This window comes from Vidua macroura, chromosome 3, assembly GCF_024509145.1.
Source record: "Vidua macroura isolate BioBank_ID:100142 chromosome 3, ASM2450914v1, whole genome shotgun sequence".
Lineage (NCBI taxonomy): Eukaryota > Metazoa > Chordata > Aves > Passeriformes > Viduidae > Vidua > Vidua macroura.
In genome coordinates, this window is record NC_071573.1 from 57,146,102 (window position 1) to 57,166,347 (window position 20,246).

General features: G+C 37.2%; 1 protein-coding gene and 1 long non-coding RNA gene across 2 annotated transcripts in view; one reads left to right on the top strand and one right to left on the bottom strand.

Moving 5' to 3' along the window:
- ESR1 (estrogen receptor 1) overlaps positions 1-20,246 on the bottom strand; it is a 103,898-nt gene that overhangs the window by 67,051 nt on the left and 16,601 nt on the right. The window contains 1 exon segment of the mRNA XM_053973079.1: positions 4,382-4,572. Within this exon segment, the coding sequence (XP_053829054.1) occupies positions 4,382-4,572 (191 nt within the window).
- LOC128805690 (uncharacterized) lies at positions 9,845-19,396 on the top strand. The gene is made up of 3 exons (XR_008436524.1): positions 9,845-9,927; positions 13,129-13,222; positions 19,219-19,396. It is a non-coding gene; the product is annotated as an uncharacterized LOC128805690 (long non-coding RNA).

Genomic DNA, 20,246 nt, shown 5'->3' on the forward strand with positions numbered 1-20,246 from the left:
AGACACCCATATGTAGGCATTTGCTGGATGCTTGTCAGAGGTGGTATGAGTAATTCCTTCCTGTCTCATAGGGCTTGGTGGCCATCCAAAAAACAAGGGAATTAAAAGGGGGAAAGAATGTGTGAGTCACAAGGGAATTTTTAATTTGTAAATGGCATTTGTAAGGCTCATGTTGAAATACATCATCCAATTCTGACATCCAAATTTTAGAGAGGCTGTTATGGGTGCGGGGGAATGAGTAAAGATGCAAAGATAATGGACTCAGAAGATAGAAAGATATACAGCAGGAGACTGAAAAATTTTAGTTCACTTAAGATATCAAGGTGATTTGATGACTTGATGACCTAATTTTTAAGAACTTTCTACAGGAGAAAGATAGTAGTAGTTACTAAGACTGGTTCATGAAAGTGATATAAAAGCCAAAGTAAGACACGTAACTTCAAGTAATACACATAAATTTGGTGAATTTTTAGCATATGGGAGGACAAATCATTAGAATAAGCCATCATTATGGCTCAAGAAAATGCTTGAGGCCATGAGAATCTTGAGTCTGGGCATCTTCTAAAATATTTACCTTCATCAAGTTACTAGGCTTTGGAGATGGATAGCATATAAAGTTCATATTGAGTGAAGAGACTTATTTATCTAATGGCCCTTCTTGGTCTGAAAATTCATAAATATTTTAGAAGAGAAGTACAGTGTGCTGTGGTGTGGCTCCTTGTTATGCTTCTGAAATCAAATCCCTCAATTCAATACAATTCTGAAGGCTACATATGCTGGGGGAAGAGTAAAGCACTCTTCTATCACCAAGTAACATGGTATTCATGTCCTGTGACTTTTCTCTCCCGTGAAAGCTTGTACATTAATAACACTCTGCACTGAGGTTTCTCAAAACAAGGTCCCAGATCACTTCTGGGACATAAACTAACAAAACAGACTGACATAGGCAGTTTCAGGACACAGTTCAGGTTTCCCACAAACCATCTGTTGTTTAAACAGAACTGAAAACTTGCACAAATTGAGAAAATTTCTAATTCAGGTTATCTCTTAAGCTTTAACTACTTGACAACAAAGAAAAATACCTCAGTATTTAAAACTCATAAAATATTACCAGGAACATTCCAGATCCGCTGGATAAAAGTAAAGCTATCTATTATCACCTCAGGTAAGTTTCAATGCAGATGTGAGTTTTCATAAAATTTCAGTATATACTTACACAGGTAAATACAGATACCTCAGATACCACTGAGAATAACAGAGGTGGTTCATTACCACATACAGCTTGTTCATGTCTGTCCTTACTGTTTCCTGTGGTTCTATTAAGAACAATGTAGAATGTTTGTATACAGTCTAGCAGGAACATCAAGGTTCATTACAGCAATTCTCCTATGAAATCTCTGATGAGAAGTACAGAAATTATTATCTCTGCATCTATATATTTATTGAGAAATACAGATTAGCAAAGAACAAAGTAGCACAGTTATCTTTGCTGAAACAACAAAAAACTTTGCTTAAAGCATTTTGGTTTATTTTTGTTCATACAGAAAAGTTCTGTAATCCTCAACAGTGTTTGATCATATGATTCACAGGAATTTTTTCCCATTTATTTTAGGAATGCAAAGCATATATATGCAGTATATATAATAAATCAAAATGCAGTATAAATAATATGTATATACATAAATAAATGCAGTATATATAATAAATCAAAAACAGATACAATACTATTTGGTCCATGCATTCTTCTATAAATATACCTGCACGTAAGTAGCATTCATTCCTAGCTATCTGATCACAGTATATTTAAAATTATTATCATCTGCAAGGCAAATGCATGGGTTTGGATCTATTCTCAATCTACAAATTACTTTCATTTTCATAAATTGCACACATGTTCAATGAGAGTATGTAACTGTGGAAAAAGAGACCTCTTCCAAACCCAGTAGAAAATTCAAAAAGTACTGTTTTTATCAAGACTGGGTAGCTATGACTTTAAAAGTTCAGAAGACTTTTCTTACCCTCTGTGATCAAATTATCACAATTCTCTCATAAGTACTCATATTCTTAAATTATTTTCTTTATATTTGTGGATGTCATTTTCTTACCATAATCACAAAAGAGGTGGATCAACTGGAGAAAGTGCAGAGGAGCTTAACAAATGGGATCAGAAGTCTAGAAAGCATGTTCTACTGAAAGAAATTGGTTTGTTTAGTCTAAAAAAGAGAAAAGATATGATAACAGTCTTCAACTATGTAAAAGGTTGTTGTAATAAGCGTTCTTTGTGCCCACAGGGGACAGGGCAAGAAGCAAGGAGCTTAAATTAGAGCAAACATGACTTATAGATCATGAAAGACATTTTATGGGATCCTGGAAACTTAAGTTTCAAGATTTAAAAGCCTATCTACTTAAAAATTATGTTAAATATATATACATAGCAAGAAGAAAATTTACTAGCTAATCTTTAGTGCAGCACAAATAGAAAACAGATCCAGTGTAGTGGACCACAACATTTGTCCATGTGGAGACCAGGGAAAAACCACCAAGTGGTCACAACAGAAGCTCAATGAAATTGATTCATTTCTTCTTCCACAATGGCCAAACAAAACAATGAGTAAAATAAATGGTTTCTTCTGCAGAAAAGTATGCCTGATTTTATTCTGCATCACACATTGATTATGAGAGAAGAGTATCATGTTTTTGTAAATAAGGCAAACATTACAGTGTGATGGATATAGACAAATACCATGTGATGGATGGGCTTGTAAGGTAATCTTATTGCTCTGTTCAGTACTTGTGAAACACCATATTGAAGGAAATCATGCTTCAAGAAAAAAAGAAAAGAGTAGAAAGTGGAGAATCTCCAAAGCAGAGCAACTAGAAGATTAGACATCAAGAAAACAAGACCTATGAGAAAATCTTTGAAGATCTTTGCTGCACAATTACTTGATAACTCTTTTGCTTAAGGCTATTTCAATTTTCACATTGTTGTGATCTAGTTCAGTTCAAGCACAAGGACATAATTTCAAAACTCTAAGAATAATTCTGACTTGGTCAGAGGAACTGAAAAGGAAAAATAACAAATACATAATAGGGGAGCTGTTCTCCTGACATCACAAGTTAAAGTAAATTACTCTGATGTGAAGAAAAAAAAGCATTTCACCCTTTCTCCCTTCAGTGTTGCTTATTACTGACCTCTGGCTCTAACCACTCACTCTTTTAAAAATCATTTCAATGCGTCTGGATAAATAGAAATATGAGTAACTATTAACTAATCATTGTCATTCAAATAATTCCATCAATATCTACCCCTCCATCATTCTTTCACTTTTTTCCTTCAAGGGGGGGAAGATTCTGAGCTGAATGCTGGAAGTCCTATTTAACTCACCTCAGTGCTAGTCATGCAACAAAACAGGCAATAATCACACTTTGTGATATGATGTAAAACTGTTCCACCCTATGTTTACTTCAGTAAAACAGGCAACAGAAATTTTTGTGCCTATGTATGACCTGGAGATTTAAAAAGCTATAGAAACCTAAAAAAACCACAGCACTTTACCAGTTTCCTGTTTAAATGGAAGAAATCTGTTTTATTTTCTTCTCTAAAACTTAGATACTGAACAGTACCTGTATTTTCAGTAGAATTACAATTACTTCTTACTCATTTTAAGAGATGTTGAATAAAGCAAAATAAAAAGGCAGCTGTTCCACAAAGTGACAGACCTTTAAGGAAAGAATTATCTCTGTCACAGTAGTTAACAGTTTTTGTTAGATGCCCTTTACTACACTAGTCTTTTTAACCACAACAAGACTGCGAACTAAACCATTCTGTGTACAGTTCAAAGCCCTGCTTTGTTGACAGACACAAATAATATTTCATCAAGGAAACATTCCTTTTCAATACTGGCTCTCAGAAGACATCTAGCATCTTTAAGGAATTGAGATTTGAACTGAACCATCTGGCTAATGGCACACTAAATTAAGATTAATAAATCAATCAGCAGGAATTAATCATCTGACATGCAATTCTCAAAAATGCCTCGGATAAGAGGAGAGATATGCATAGCCTGAAAGAGTGGTCATCTTGATCCAATATGGATTTTTAAATTAAATTTCTCCCTACCACTATGGTCAGATATACCTAAAGCAAGGATGATATAGAAAAGCTTTGCTTTTCCTCATTAATATTGGACTAAATAACAACATATTTTATACCTGCTAAAAGCATTCACCAAGTACAGAGCTAAAACTATGTGGGAGAGCACAACAACTGCTAATGAAAACCCAATAAATGTCACTGTCCCGGACTCAGGCTGGAATCTCAAGTAACTTCAGTTTCCTCAAGAGTAAAGAGTAAAGGTGACTCACTTGAACAGTTTATTACCTTGAATGCTCCTTTTGAAAAAGGCTTTGCAGCCCTCGCAAGACCAGACGCCGTAGTGGTAGCCTGAGGCGTAGTCGTTGCAGACGGCACAGTACCTGGTTTCCTTGGTGGACTCCATGGACAGGCTCCCCTTCTCGTTGGTACTGGACATCCTCTCTCGGATGCTATGGCGCCTGTTATCGGAGCTCGGCCTGTCGATAGCAGAAAAGAAAAAAAAAAAAAAAAAGAAGCATAGTTCTTTCAGGTTGTAAAAAAGAAGTCCTGTTTGTTTGAAAACAACTGGTAGACAAAAATTTAAAAAAAAATTATCTACTGCTTTTTCTCCTAGTTGGAATGTTGCAGAATTAGTAAGATACACGGCAATTTCTTATAAATCCACCAGAATTTATTGAGTATTTTACCCTGAAAAATAAAAAAGCTATTTGATAAATTAACCCAATTTTCAACAATAGAAAGAAATATCAAAAAACCAGCACTATTTTGTGTACCTGCTCCCATCCAAAGGTTTCAGCATAACTGTAATATCAGCAGCTAGGTTGAGAATCTGAGTCAAAAATCACTTATGATTGCACCTGAATTAGTTTAATTATTAACTTAAATCATTATATTATATACACCTAAATTATTAACCAAACTGTTTTCAAGTGTTATTGCCCAATTAGAGATGCAAGCTTTCCTTCACTTGTCAAGATCTAATACTGCATAAAAAAGTGCCTTTTCTCATTAAATACCACTTTCGTAAAAATTAAGAAGCTGTTTAAGCATGACCAAAAAAAAGCATATTAAAAATTGTTGCTGAAGAACTTTTGTTCCAGTGACACAGACATTACCAGACATGTTCTAGACATGCAAGTGACCAGCAAGTGCAGGATGCTGTGCAGGTGAAAACCAAACAGATCTATCTGTAAATGCCAATGAATTCACATCCACTGAACCTGGTAAGAGGTTATTATGGGTAGCTGCTGTGGGTGTGGTACATAAAGCTGAGAGGATGTGAAATTGCCAAGGGAGCCACCAGTGAACTCTGGGACTGCCCCTGGAAGGCAAACGGTTCTTTGCAAAACATGCTTTTCAGTAAGAGTCTGCGCTAAAAATTGCCCAGGAGACAAACATCATTGGGTATGACAGCACCAGACAAGCTACAGAATGAAGAATCCTACTTTTTATAGTAATTATCCACTGACATGCATGCTTTAATTGCTGATTAGTAAACAGGTGGCTTTTATTGCCCCAGAGTCTCAACATTTTCCCAAATAAACATATCCCGGTTTTGAGCCTAGGAGACTCTTTCAGATTTCTTCCTACATACCTAATTTGCCTTATTCTCTCCTTGAGCACAGTAAAACTTGCTATGCTTTGATGAACCAAGACACCTGGCACCAACCATACCTTCCTGCTCCAAACCTGTACTCCCCAGCAGCTTTCTGATTTCTTTAGGCATGCTCTAATATCTCATCTAGCCTAAGTTCCCTGACATCTCCTGCTACAGTACTTCTCAAATGCCTTCTACCAGCCAAAGGCACCTGGACACTCTCATATGTGCTCTCAGCCATCCCCTCAAGACTTTATATATAAAATTTCTGTCCCCAAATATATTAATTCAAAGCTTTTCAATGAAAATATACCAGTTATTAGAGGAACATGAGGCTTTACCAAGTTAGCAGAAACAGCTACTGGCATCATTCAGGAAAAACTGCATTTTTTAAACCCAATGTTCTTTGCCAAGATTTATACATCAGCTAATTTTGAACATTTACTTAAATAACCTTTTGCTTAGAACTTGTGCAGAATTGAAGAATTGTTAAGGATGAAGGGCTGACACATCTCTGGTTTTTTAGTGAGACAGGAAAATTGGAGAATGTCACAATTGACAACATGATTCTATGAAACTAGGCAGGGGAAAAAGTCCTTGAATATTTTAGGTGTTAACATGTAAAAAATTAAAAATTTCAAATATACCAAAATTAATACAGTATCATTAATCAATCATTGTGGATACAACACATACATTGTACCTTTTACCTTTTTCAGCCCAACAAACCTAGCAAATATTTTTTATTCTTCTCAAGGTCATGAACCTTTGAATTTGCTTTATCCCAGTGCCTCATAATTGACTTCCTTTTTTTCTCTACTAAGTACTGATCAAAGCTATTGTTTCTTATCTTCTCTACCCCATTCTCATCTGTCTGCAGCTTTATCACCTCTGTCAGTGTAAGTTTAAATAAACCATGTTGTGGCTTCTTTAAAATACATATTCTTAGGTGTACATAACCACATGAATGTTTTAAGTATTTGAAGTAATCCAGCAAGCAATCTAATAACTGTCAATATAATTTTAACAGCCATAGACTAATCCTTTAGGTATACATGATGACTTGATAGATGTTCATAATTTTTGACCAATTTTTTAAAAACTGATACAAATATGCATGTTATAGAAGATAAGGTTCCCAGAATTATTTTCATATCAATAAGAAGTACAAAAAAATCAAAACTTTGCATTTTAAAAACAGCATGAGAAAAAAATTTGAAGTTTCAAAACAATTACTTATTTTTGCATGTGTGTAGCAGTTTTCCAACATTACACACTTACAAGTTTTCCAGTTGGATACAAAATAAAACCCTTTCATAGGTAAAACCAAAATGAAGAAATACAAAAACGTATCAGACATCACCAACCTGTCAGTGCAGATAAATTAAATTTTCATCTTTTCAGAATATGCATTCTTTTTCAGATGAAGCCTAGGTTCACAAACACACTTTTATTGAAGTTATACTTAAGAAAGATAAAAAATTACTCAAAAATTATCTGAAACAAACAAACAAAAAAAAGGCTTTTTCTAATGTAGAAGGAATTAAAAATTTCATTAAATATGTGCAGTCCAAATAAAATAAGCTGCATGAAAACACTGAAAAGGAAGATGCATGAAAGACAGATATCTTTTGATGCTTGTGTGGAGTCTGTTCCATCCTCAGTCACAGGAGGCCCCTGTTCCACAGGGAGGCTGCAGGCAGAAGCGATGAGAGAGCTGGTTCTCTGCAGGACCCCAGGGTGCGTGGTCCCAGGGATCACAGGGAAGCAGTGCTGCTGCTCACACCTGCCTGCAGTGCCCATGCCTGCCAACCCTGCCTTGGGCCTCCATCGCCTCCCTGCACACAAACTTACTACATGGAGAGAGCGCTATGAATCTGTTAACACAGGCTTTCACAAACCAAAAGGAATCTAAAGATGACCTTGCTGCTTCCTGCCCTCAGAATCAGTTCCACTTCAGCGGCACTTGAGCAAGGTTTTGTAAACTGGCCCTGCAGAGTCATCACATTCAGGCTTTGGTGAACCATAGTGGGAAGCACACTAAAATACCCCTAGCCCCATATTCCCCCAAAAATAACATTCTTTGCATTTATACAGTGGAAATAAAAGCTGGTAATAAATTAAGTCAAGTAATTATTAGAGGAGGTGGGGAGAAAAAGTTTTTATGAAAAGAGGATGCCAATAAGAGAGATTGGTAAATCAAAATAATATATCAGATTTCATCCAGAAACCAGCTGCTAGTTAGTGTACATCACAGACCACTGATGCTGTGTCCTGAAAAAAAACCACATAACTGCCCACTCTTCATCAAGTTTTCAGTTAGGTTTCAAGGGCTGGTTTTCTGGGGAACATAGTACAACAACTTAACCCAGCTTAATGACTTTGGCAAGACCATCATTCCCAAAATAAAAGAGCAGAACCTTTTCTGCAATTCCCTTTGTAATCTATGCAAACAATAACAAAAAAAAAAAAAAAAAAAAAAAAAAAAAAAAAGAGAGAAGAGAAAAAAGAAAGAAAGAAAAAAAAAAGACCAAAAGATCTGGCCAACTATGTTTACCAAAAAAACCCTGAAATCACAAAGAAAGAAATTCCCAGATAAAGCCCTCTCTCTAAGGCCTGCACGAAACCAGAACAGATTACAAATTAAAAAAAAAAAAAAACAAAAAAAAAAAAAAACAAAAAAAAACAAAAAAAAAAAAACAAAAACAAAAAAACCACAACAAAACAAACAAAAAAAAACCAAAACCAAAACCAAAAACAAAAATAAAAACAAAACCCCAGAATTAACTGCACATTTCCAAATGTAATAATACAGCAGACATAAAATGGAAAGTGTTTGGAACCTACAGAGCAGAACAAACTTTTCTTCCACACTCCCTTTCATATTTCACACTTTGATGAGTGTGTAAGGAAACAGGACACCTCTGCTTTGTACATTCACTCATCACTTGCAGCTCTGAATCAGAAAGAGATTATTAACTTTTAACTTTAAAGAGATTATTAATTTTTTAACTTTATATTGACTGCAAAGTGAAAAGGAAGTGTGCATGAGACACAGTTTTAGAATGTAAACTCAGGTTTTTAACGTCAAGAGACTCTGACTGGCAGGCAGAATGACTTTAGGATGGTCCAAAGTACACAATCCACAGTGAGGTTAAGCCCAATTTATTCAGAACCCAAGCTTTACCTGAAATAAAGAGGTTTTGTAGTAGGAGGGCTTAAGAGGGAAATTATATAAATAGTTTAAAAAGACACCTTGAGAAATTCTAATTTTCTGGATTTATTTTCAAACATGAAACTTTATTGCGCTTACCAGAATGGATGAAATTTCCCAGGGTAAGGTGACTCAAAACTAATGGGTTTTTTTTAAATTTCAAAAGCAGTCAAGGTCCACTAGTCAAGGTCTAGTACAAATGCTTGTCCACACATTGGACTTATAATGACACCAAGTCTGCTATTCCATATGAAATTAATCTGCTTTTGTGATGTGAACTTCTGTATGGGGCTAAATATTTATGAAATACTATTTTAACAGATCTAAGTGCTTGAAAACACTTACAAGACATCTCAAGGAGAAGTACTGCAATAGGATTTAGCAAGTATATAAATAAATAGAAAATTGCCAAATGCATTAAGGACCTCAAAACTGTACTCTCAAAAAGCAACACAAATGAAGCTGAAAAAAGATCATATGCTATCCAAATGAAAGTATTGGCTTAAAAAATATCTAAAAATGTCTAGGGCTGTAATTAAGCTAAGTACAACCTCATGAGAGAGAGAGAATGCCTTACATGAAGTTGTATCTCAAATATCTCAAAAAAGGATATTTTAGGGCAGATGGAACTTTGGGACATGACCACATGCCAAGCCAGCGTTGGCACAAGAGAGGCTACAGCCACGAAGGTGGGCTCCAGCAATGGGAGCAGAAACTGGCATCACTCCTTGGTTGATACGCCACTGGTGACAATGATCAGCAAGGGCTCACCCTGAGACCTCATTGTCGATGATTCCTGATCCATGGCTCTGAGCACATGCAAGACACACTACTAAATTCTCTTCCTCCCAAAACAGGATGGTTTTGTTTGTGACACCATAGGAGAACTCTTGCATAGCTCCTGACCCATGCCCTGGGAGAGGGCCATTTAACCTGGCCAAACCCTGCCTGGGAGTGTGAAGCTATTCAGCAGTGAGAGCCATCATGCTGATCTTTACACCATGCCCTGGCCTTGTTTAGGTAACTAAAATATATGCAGGGCTTTCTTGCCCCACTATCCTCATTTTAGTCCCTGATGATCAGCTTGACATTCAAGTTCACCAACAGCTTCTCTATGGGATAAATGTAGCTGTGAAAGTTTGGCACTCTTGGGTGAAAATAAGCTGTAGGATGAGGAAGAGCTGCCTTTAATTCATGCCTCTAAATGGAATGCATGGTTAGCTCCTTCTCTTCCCTTTCCCACAGTCCTGACAGCTACCTGTGTCTTCATAAATCTTTTGTCAAGGGAAATACAAACTGTAACCAGGAAGACCACCAGAGCAGAGCTGCACAGCAGCTCCTTTGACACCTAGACAAGACAGGAGCAGACCACCCTGACAGAGAAATGCTCCTCTGGTAACTTATTAATTTCATGGCTTTTGCTCATATCTTGTCTTCTCCTTTGGGGTAAGTGCATGGACACCTCAACAGGACTACTTGCATAGAAAACCCCAAGGTGATGTAGTGAATGGATGAGGTGAAGAAATATTGACATAAAAGACTGAGGAAAGATAATATGAAGAACTACTTTAAGAATGACAGAAGATACGTATGAAGGCCAAATAAGAATAATGGCAAGGAAACCAATTGAAAACTGACTGGCCTCATTGCAGGAAAAAGAAAAAGACATAACTGACAAAAGACAAATGTAAGGAAAATAAATAAAAATAAAACTATATGAAAGTTGAATAATAAAATAATCTAAATGCTGACAGCATTTCACAGTGTATCAGGAAATGTATTTAGTAGTCAGAAGACACTGAAATGCTTTCTTTAGAACTAAAATAAAATACAATTTTATTTGGCAGCTTATATTAAAAAATTTATGCAAAATATCTTGGTATTGACCAAGAAGCAGTAATGTCGAGGACAAGCTTTGGCAACATGGAAACAAAAGCTAATCTTCTTAGGTCATCAAAACTTCTTATTTGACATGAAATTAAACATTTCCTTTGGTACTAGTTTTATCATCTTCCTTCATTCTTAACTCTGGTTAATTTTAAAATGAACATTGAAATGCTACATTTGGATATACCAAAACTAAACCACTCCATGTGTGCATCAAAATGTCCTCTAGAACTATCTAGTAAATTCAGTATAAATTTGCACATTCTTACAGTCCCTTAAAGCTTCATTTTTGACAAATTTAATTTTATTCTCAGATCTGTCACCAATATTTACAGACTGCATTAAAGTCTAGAAAGATGTGCTCATGCACTGCCAATGAGTGGTCCACATCTCCAGCCACATTTCCCAGAGGTTCTACTGATGGGAGGGTAAAGGAGCCCAGACTACTTGTTCATGTGTCAAATACCTGAATTCAGATGTTTTCAATACTTCCCTCTCCAATACTTCCAGTCCTTGGATTCATTTTCCATGGCTTATACATGTCAGCTGATAATTTTGCAGCATATTCCCTTGACAACATAGAAGTTTGCCCAGCTTTCTGAAAGATGTGGAAGTTTTTCTTGGGAATAGGAGGGGAGTGAGGGTGGGGTCTAAACAGGAAAGAGCTCTGTATATTTGTCAGTTCTATGGGTCCAGAATTTAAATCCATACTGAAAAAATCTTTCAAATAAATACTGAGAAATTGATTCTCTTTCATTCTGATTTCAGTGCTGTCAGAATCTAAACTACAGTTCACTTACAGGATCATTTTCATTATTCTTAAGTAGAGAATGGTGGTGTAGCTGTACTTTATGGAATAGCCCAAAAATTAAATAGTTTTGAAGCAATAGAAAATTTATGGGTTTTTTTAACTTATGCAGAGAAGTTTAACAATTTCTTTCTGTACATAAGGTGAATGCAGAAACTCCCACACATATTCTTTTTATGTGTATACCTTAAAAAAAATTAAGATTTTAAACACAGAATGGTTGAACTGCATCTTACAAATGCTACTCAAACCTTCATTTATCTGTCCTGTGTATATGTATGTTATCTTTAATTACGTGACCATACTTTTCAAAGGGCAACAGCTCATCAGTGCACCAAATAAAAAAAGAATTTATTAAATGAGCAGCTACTCTGTCTGTGAGGGTTTTTTTTTTTTCCATGACTGCTCAGTGTCTGGTGCCTTACTATCAGCACGTTGTCCAAATTCAGAATTAATTTCCTCCCAGTATTTCCATGCCTCTATAGCAATTTAGCAGCTGCCAGGTCCTAATGAATGTATTTTTCCAATACTCTTCTGAGTCAAAAGGATAAAAAATGAGACTGACAGAGATTAAGGTCAAAAGTATATACTGAGTTATGGGCAACCTGAGTTTTTAAGTACTCACCATTAAATAGGTTTTGAATGTTCAGAGTGCTACTTTTCTTGTCTGCAATTGCAAGAGCAAATGTTCAACACTTACATGAATCAGACTGTAGGACTTCCATTTTGCACAAAGAAAATTACAATACAACACCAGAATGCTTGTGAAGAGTTTGATTTAAATGATTTCTGAACTTAACAGAAGCATTTGTGGCAGAATTAGACAGAAATTTGGTTCTTCAGGCCAGAAGATCAGCTGCTTAATAATTTTTGCCTCTTTCCTTTTTTAGTTATCAGCCTTTGGGAAAAAAATGAGTAGAGAATTTACAGTGACATATTCCACTATAGAAGAATGACACATTCCACAGATTATTCTTTTCATATATTAGAACAGCAGCCCACTTATAATTACCTTATAAACATGGAAAAAATTATAATAATAATCACAAAGGGACCAAATAAGATTTACACAGGTCACCTTGTCTTGGGCTTAATAAAATTACAAGTTTGCAAATAATACCTTTTTGGCATGTAGCTTCTCACCTTCTGAAGAGGACATCTAGAAAAACAAAAATGTTACCTTTCTGCCTCACAGAGTCACAGACAGCAGAGCAGGGCCATGTTGGGGAATCCCTTACTTGTGTTAATGCAGCCTGGGATGACAGATCACTCATTCAGCAGCAGAGGAAGGGTATCAGTGACACCTACTAACTGCTGTATGTAGTGATGCTGCAAGTCCTTTCTTCTACTCTGTTTTAGGAGAAGTAAAAGCTCTTAGACAAACAGAGGCTGCTGTCACTGCTGCCAGTGGGAACCTCTGCTCTGTCCTCCCACAGATGTTCTTTGTCTACTGCTCTCATTTGGCCCATCCAGCCCCACTGGTCCCATTCTTACACTCATTTTCACCTTTGGGCTTTCCCTTCCAGCATCATCTCCCTGTCTAGAAAGGACAAACTTCCCTCCTTTGGTGCCTGGCCTGACTCTGCCTGGCTATTTCCTTCATGCCCAGACTCCCTGCAGGTACTTCATCCAAAGCTCTCCTCTCTCCCTCTCACTATTCATTTTCCTCATGTCTTGGGCAGGATGGCTCCACTCTTCTGTCTCCCTCTGCACGCCAGCAACCCAGTCTACCATGATTATTTATCTTCTGTAATATTTATATATAATCCTATTTTTTTTTCCTGTGACCTGACCCAGCAGTTGCACAAGCACATACTGAGATTTGTAACTAGTATTGCCATCTCTTGACAACATATAACTCATTAATCATAAAAGGACATAACTATATATTTTTACCAAGGCTGAATTTAAAATTTTTGCAATCCTGTGGTGAGCAGCTCTTTGATAAGTGCTATCAACTAGACAAACTATGAAGTTTTTCAAGTCAGTCCAGATAGAATTAAAAAATACATATTAAAAAAAAAATTCTTTGTAATACCTGTAAAGGTATGAAATGTCATTTATGTATGGAGCCTCGCCTCATATGATTTGTAATTCTGTCTTTTCTCCTCTGGAGTGGAACTGCTTCTCTTAGAAGACAAGCCTTCAGGGTAACCACTCCCCATAGCCTGAGGTTTTGTGTGCCATGACATTTTGCCCATGGGATAAAATGAAGGCCAGAAATACATCTTAGAAGAACCAATTGAGAGATGCCATGCAAGCCATGGCTTGCATGTGATAAACATGTGATAAATGCCATACTATTTTATGCCAGAATTTAACTTCTGAAGTAAGAGAAAACATTATTCTCCAATTAATATGTTGAAGACTACTTAAATCACCACAGAAATCTAGTTTCTGCAAAGAAAAAGTTCAGACAAGAAAATTTCTCTCCTCCAATTTTCAAGCCAAAAATATTCACAGTGGGATTTCCATTTTGCAGAAATATTGATTTTTTAATGATTTGACAGAAATATATTCAAACACCAAAACCTTTCTTTTCATGCAATGCACATTTACGAAGAAAATAACATGTATATAATATAAAGAATAAAAGACACATCCATAGATACTATTCTGCCTTGTTAAGCAGGAGGAGAAATTGCTGAGATCTCAACCAGCAGCTAAATTGTCCTGCAGTCCTGATGTGACATAAGTAACATCAACAAGCCCACAGAAATTTTATAGTCTGCACTCATTATATAGTAGCATCCAGTAAAGCACAGGCAGAGCATCATTTAAAAGACTGTGTATATCTAGACCTGCCCCACAGAAACTTGTTTTAATTTGCCTTTACAATACTTCCAATTATTAAGCCTCTCTGTGAACTGTTTGCTGCTTCACTACCTCATGGCCAGCCCAAGTCATCTGCTGGAAATAAAGCTAATTTTCCCTCAGCTATTTCCAGCTAGCCTGGAGAACAATTCAGATGCTTCTCTCTTGGTACACATTTTCCCTTCTCTTTCCTGCTACACCACCTACTCTGCCTCCATCCTAATTCTCCTGCTCTTATAAGGACTTTGTTTGCCTAAGTGAGCACAAAAATCTGGAAGATGCCTTGCCAGTCTGTCTTAAAACAGCATATTGACCCGTTCATGTCTTTTTCTGTTCACAGAATAAAATCTGCCTTTTCTGCAAAAGATTACTCTGTTGACTTGTATTACACTTATGACCATCTCTTTCATTTAGATTATTCCTTATTCTGATGTCCATTTCTCTACTAATTCTACAGTTATTGTACTTGTTCATTACTTTTCTCCATCCCAAAAGGCAGATACTGCAGTCATCCACAGAATTTGAGAAATATTTAATGTTTCAGATTCTGTTGTGGTAAGCAGCACTAGAAAAATATTCTTTCATACTTACATTTCAAGTGACCCATTTAGAGACCTCTGCTACCTATAATAACTGGCAGATAACTTTCAGTTATTTAAAAATTAATGGTAGTGTCTGATCTGTGGAGTAAAATCTCTGCAAATTATTGGCTTTGTGTATCTTTTGAATCCCTGCTCATTGGATGATCCCTCTACTCTTTAAGGAACAACACCAGTGGGAAAAAAAAATGATCCAATTCCCTAGGATATAAAATAATGACTGGTCAAATTGCTTAGGGTTTTTCTGCCCATTTCTACGTCCTGCCAAGTGCAGCTTTGCCTGGGCAATATCTGTCCCTGACACCATCCCTCGGTTCCAGACTCTGCTGCGTGAAGAGTCATATAATCTGAGGAACCTCATTCCGCTGTCTTAAAGCATGCCAAATTTGATGAAAAAGCTGCTGACAAAGCGTCCCTGGGCGCTGCATAAGATATGATTTTCTGGCAGCAACACCAAGTTGCTGTGTGGCTCTGGAGACAGGAGCAACAGGGCCCTGAGTGTGGCAATCAGCTGTGCCCACAAATGTGCCGAAGTGGAGTGCTCAGCAGGCAAACACTCTGGAAGCGTGCACTTAGGATATCTCACTTGAGTGTAAACAATCTGAAGAATAAAAGGTTTGAAAAGCTGAAAGCATTAACAAACCAAAAGGCTATCTTCAAGCTAACAATCTCATGTACATCCTGTACAGCTTTCACATTTTGAGAAATTCCTTGTCATCCTTGTCCCTATTAAAGACTCGGCTAGAAATTGCACCCCTGCATTTCTTATAAGAGTCTTAGAATTATAATATAGCTTTTGTGAATAGGCTGAAGTTTATGCTTTCATAACATATCCAGAAGTATTTTCTCCAGGTTTCACTCTAGTAAACATTTTCCAAAATTATCCAGACACCAGGCCACTATTTTTTTCTCTTTTAATGCTCAGATAAACTAGCACAATCCAATCACCTAAAAGAAAAAGGTTAAGTGCACTCAATAGATTGGAAAAAGGTATTTCAGGAAGTGCTGTCAGATTCTTACACTTACCTCCAAACTATTTCAAAGGTAAGTGCCAGCAAAAACACAGGAATCAGTCATAAATCTTTCTTTACTGCGCCTTTATACGACTTCTAAGTGCTCATGTGATCCTTTTATTCTTGGGCAAGCCCTCTTTCAAAATATTTAAGATGCACACAATGTTTAAACAATTATCCAAAGGTTCATTAAATTCCTTGGAAAATCTTTCAAGAACCAACATTAAACAAGACATTTTTAAGAAAAATGCTTGAAATATTTTCTAATTTACATCATATTCAAAAAATTGTTAACTAGGAATGCTGATTACAAAATGCAACATTATAATTTAGATACCATTGTTTCAAAAATTCCATCCAAAACAAATATAATATTTTAAATTAATTTTTTTTAGAATGAAATCTTAAAATGTTACTTTAAGGGGCATACTGCATTTCAAAACGAACTTTTGAAACAAAACACTGGTACAGCCACATGTGGTCGCAACAAAGAAATCTGAGGGCTGTAGGCCACAGGAATATAAACCTTAGGGAAATAAAAGAGTACTTAAAGTAGTGCTTTGAAGTTCATCAAAGTGCATGCAGACCTCTTGAACCAGCTAGAGAAGAGACAAAAACATTTTCCCAAATAGATTACCATCAGGCCATCTCCAAGAAACTATGTGCCAGTTGCTTGCAAGAATACAGGGAAAAAAAAAATACTAGGCAGGGGTGCAAACCCAAAAACACGATGGGCAGCAGAGAAGGAAGGAGGCCCTTAGGAAAATCTGACACCTGCTTGTAAAAATGCTTGAGTATTTACCCCAGCAAATTAGGTTTATCTGAAGCTCCTTTTTGTTTGCCTCAAACCAGTAATCCCTAGGAACAGAGCCTCTGCAGTCCCTTGGAGTAACAGTGCACACTTCAGGGGCCAGTGAAAGAAAAACAGATCCCGAACATACAGACCCATTTGTGCTTAAGCCAATTTCATCAAACCAAACTAATAAATACACATATTTAAGGCAAAATTTTTGGAAAGATTATTTTGCGAGTTATTGAAAAAACCTGAAGGACAACACAGTCATCGGTTACAGACAGCATGACTTCATGGGAGGAAAGTCCTGCTTTTCAAACTTCATCTTAATTTATGACAAGGTAAAACACCTAGCTGATCAAGGGAAGACAGTTGATATAGTTTTTCAGATTTTAGCAAAGCTTTAGATACTGTTTCTCACAGTGTCCTGGACAAAACGTCCAGCTCATGGCTGGATACACTCATTGTGAGTCCTGGTCGATGGCAAGTTGAACATGAGTCAGCAGTGTCCTGGCAGCCAGGAGAGCCAACCCTGTCCTGAGGAGCATCAGGCACAGCATGGCCAGCCAGGCAAGGGAGGGGATTGTCCCACTCTGCTCTGCACTGGGGAGGGTCACCTCCAGTGCTGGGGGCAGTTTTGGGTGCCACAAGGTAAGAAGGATATAAAGCTATTAGCATCCAAAGCAGAGTGACCAAGATGGTGAAGGGCCTTGAGGAGATGAGTATGAGGAGCAGCTGAGGTCACTTGGTCCACTCGGTCTGGAGGAGAGGAGACTGAGGGGACACCTCACTGCAGTTACAACTTCCTGGAAAGGGGTGGAGGAGCGGCAGACACTGATCTCTTCTCTGTGGTAACCAGTGATGGAACCCAAGGGAATGGCCTGAACTTGTGTCCAGGGTGGTTTAGTTTAGATTTTAGGAAAAGAATCTTGACCCAGAGGATGGCTGAGCACTGGAACAGGCTCCCCAGGGAAGTGGTCACAGCGCTAAGCCTGACAGAGTTCAAGAAGTGTTTGGACAATGTCTCAGGCTCATAGTGCGACTCTTGGGGTTGTCTGTGCAGGGCCAGGAGATTGATGATCCTTGTGGGCCCCTTCCAACCCAGGATACTCTATCATTCTATGATTCTGCTGGTACATGTACAAGGAATATGCCTCCCAGACATTTAAATGACTTGAAATTCATATGCTTGAAAGTGTAACAAGGGTAACTGATGTGAAAAAAGCCCATGGCCAATGAAAGGACAGGTGAAAAACATCTGACAAAAGGCAAACAAACAGCCAGTCTGAAAGTACTGTCATCATACTGTCATCATACTATCCACACACTGCATACAAGGACTGCATTTCACCTGTAGGGATGAGCTGCAAAAATGGTCACAGTTCTCAAGGGCTGTCAGGCTAACAGGATGCCTGTGATCTGTAGCTTGTTTTATATATATATATATATATATATATATATATATATATATACATTTCTCTTCCTCTGTTAATAAAAATTACTAACAAATTATGTCAAGTTTCAGCCTTGGACAGCCTAGACCCTAGTAGAGGAAATGCAGACCTTACACTTTGGTTTGTCCTTTCAGTTGAAATAGAGGCAAGATGGATGCACAGAAATAAGATGCCTCACAAAATCATGGTAGCTTGTGAGGAAACATTGATCCAGCTGAGGTATTTGACTTATACTTGTCCTCTGGAAATTGCTGAATTCAACTTTGCATGCCAAGTCATTCTGTGAATAATAATGAACAGAAAACCATGAGATACACATACTAGAGTTTGACACACAGCAGTGGTGTCTGTCAATAACATGTACTCTAGTTCTTAGGTATGTCCTAGCTTTTTAAGGCCAGACCCTGTTAAAACACAGTAACATAAAATATAAACATTGATTACGTATGTCCTAGAGGTTCTCCAGAAACTGAAAGTTGCTTGTGCTAGAATTATAATAGAATCTCAGAATTTGGGTTGGAAGGGACCTTAAAGATCATCTATTTCTAATCCTCTATCCATGGACAGGGACACCTTCCACCAGCAAGGCTACTCAGAGCATTTTCCAGCCTGGTCTTGAACACTTCCAGGGATGGGGAGTTCAGAACCATGTAAGAAATAATAAGAAACAGATTCTGAACAGATTGTTATATAAAGGCCACAGTTTGAGGCACCCCCAACAAAGTGATTTTCAAACTTATTTGATTTCTCAGATTCTACAGCTCTTCTTTCAAACAAGGACAGCCATAAACATTCAGCATCGCTCTAAATAACTCTTGGACATCACCTCTGAAAATTTAGTTAAAGGCTACAAAGGCTGTAATTTTTCTTTATGTCCAAAGCATAGAAACTGTAAATTGCTGCCAGACAAGCAGTCTAGCTCTCCTTTCATTTCTGAACATAGATGCTGAGGCCCACAGCAGAAAATTAACGCTGTTCAACATACAGTCACAAGACTTGAGATGGGAGGAGCCCAGAAAACGCAGAGTGAAGAAGGAAGGATCCCACTGTGTGGTCACACTGGTCTACTAATCCAGCCGCAGGAATTGTGACCAGTGATGTGACAGGGGAAAAAATACTTCTTCAGCGGAAACTTTCAGTTGATTAGACTAATAGTTACATTACAACAGAATAAAGAGCAGATTGAAAAACTGGACCATGTTCTTTTTCTCATTCCTCTAGATCTTCTCTTTCCTGCAGATCTTTCTTCATGTGCAGGTTTCCCAGTCATCAGTACTAACTGAGTAGTAAATGGTAAATTTTACATATCCAAATTCTCTAAATTATCCCCAAGTAGTTAAATTATTTAGTCTGATAATGTTCACAGATTAATTTCCATATACTGACTATGCAATCAAGAGAAAGCAAATAGAACATGGCTCATGAAAGGTAGAAAATACGTTTGTGTAGCCAACTGCATATAATACATGGTTGCAACACAGCTTGTTGACATATTTTTGGGGTAATTTATGCAAAAATGTGTGAGAAATTAGGTCCATGACAAATACATAAACTTGTCTCTTGTGTTGGTGATAACTTTGATTCAATACAGTAAAGATTGTATTTCACTTTGGCAAATCCACATCATCTATTTGTGGCATTTCTTATTCCTCACAGCGACACAGAATAAGTTCAAGTTCTTCACAGGTGCCACAATATAACACCTCATTAATCTTCTCACTTTTTATTGTTGGTAGACAGTAATTGCTCCCTGCCCTTTAAATTACAAAGGAAGGAAAAAGTCTATTAGACAAATAAATGCAGAATTAAATGTACAGTATTATGAACACAACAGCCACACTTCTGTCATGACGTTTAAAAATATATTACCCATTCACATGGGAGACACCTAATACCAGTCTACTAGACTCCGGGAATCCTGCTGAAATTCATTTTCCAGATACGTATGCCTCTTACAAATGAAGGGGAAAA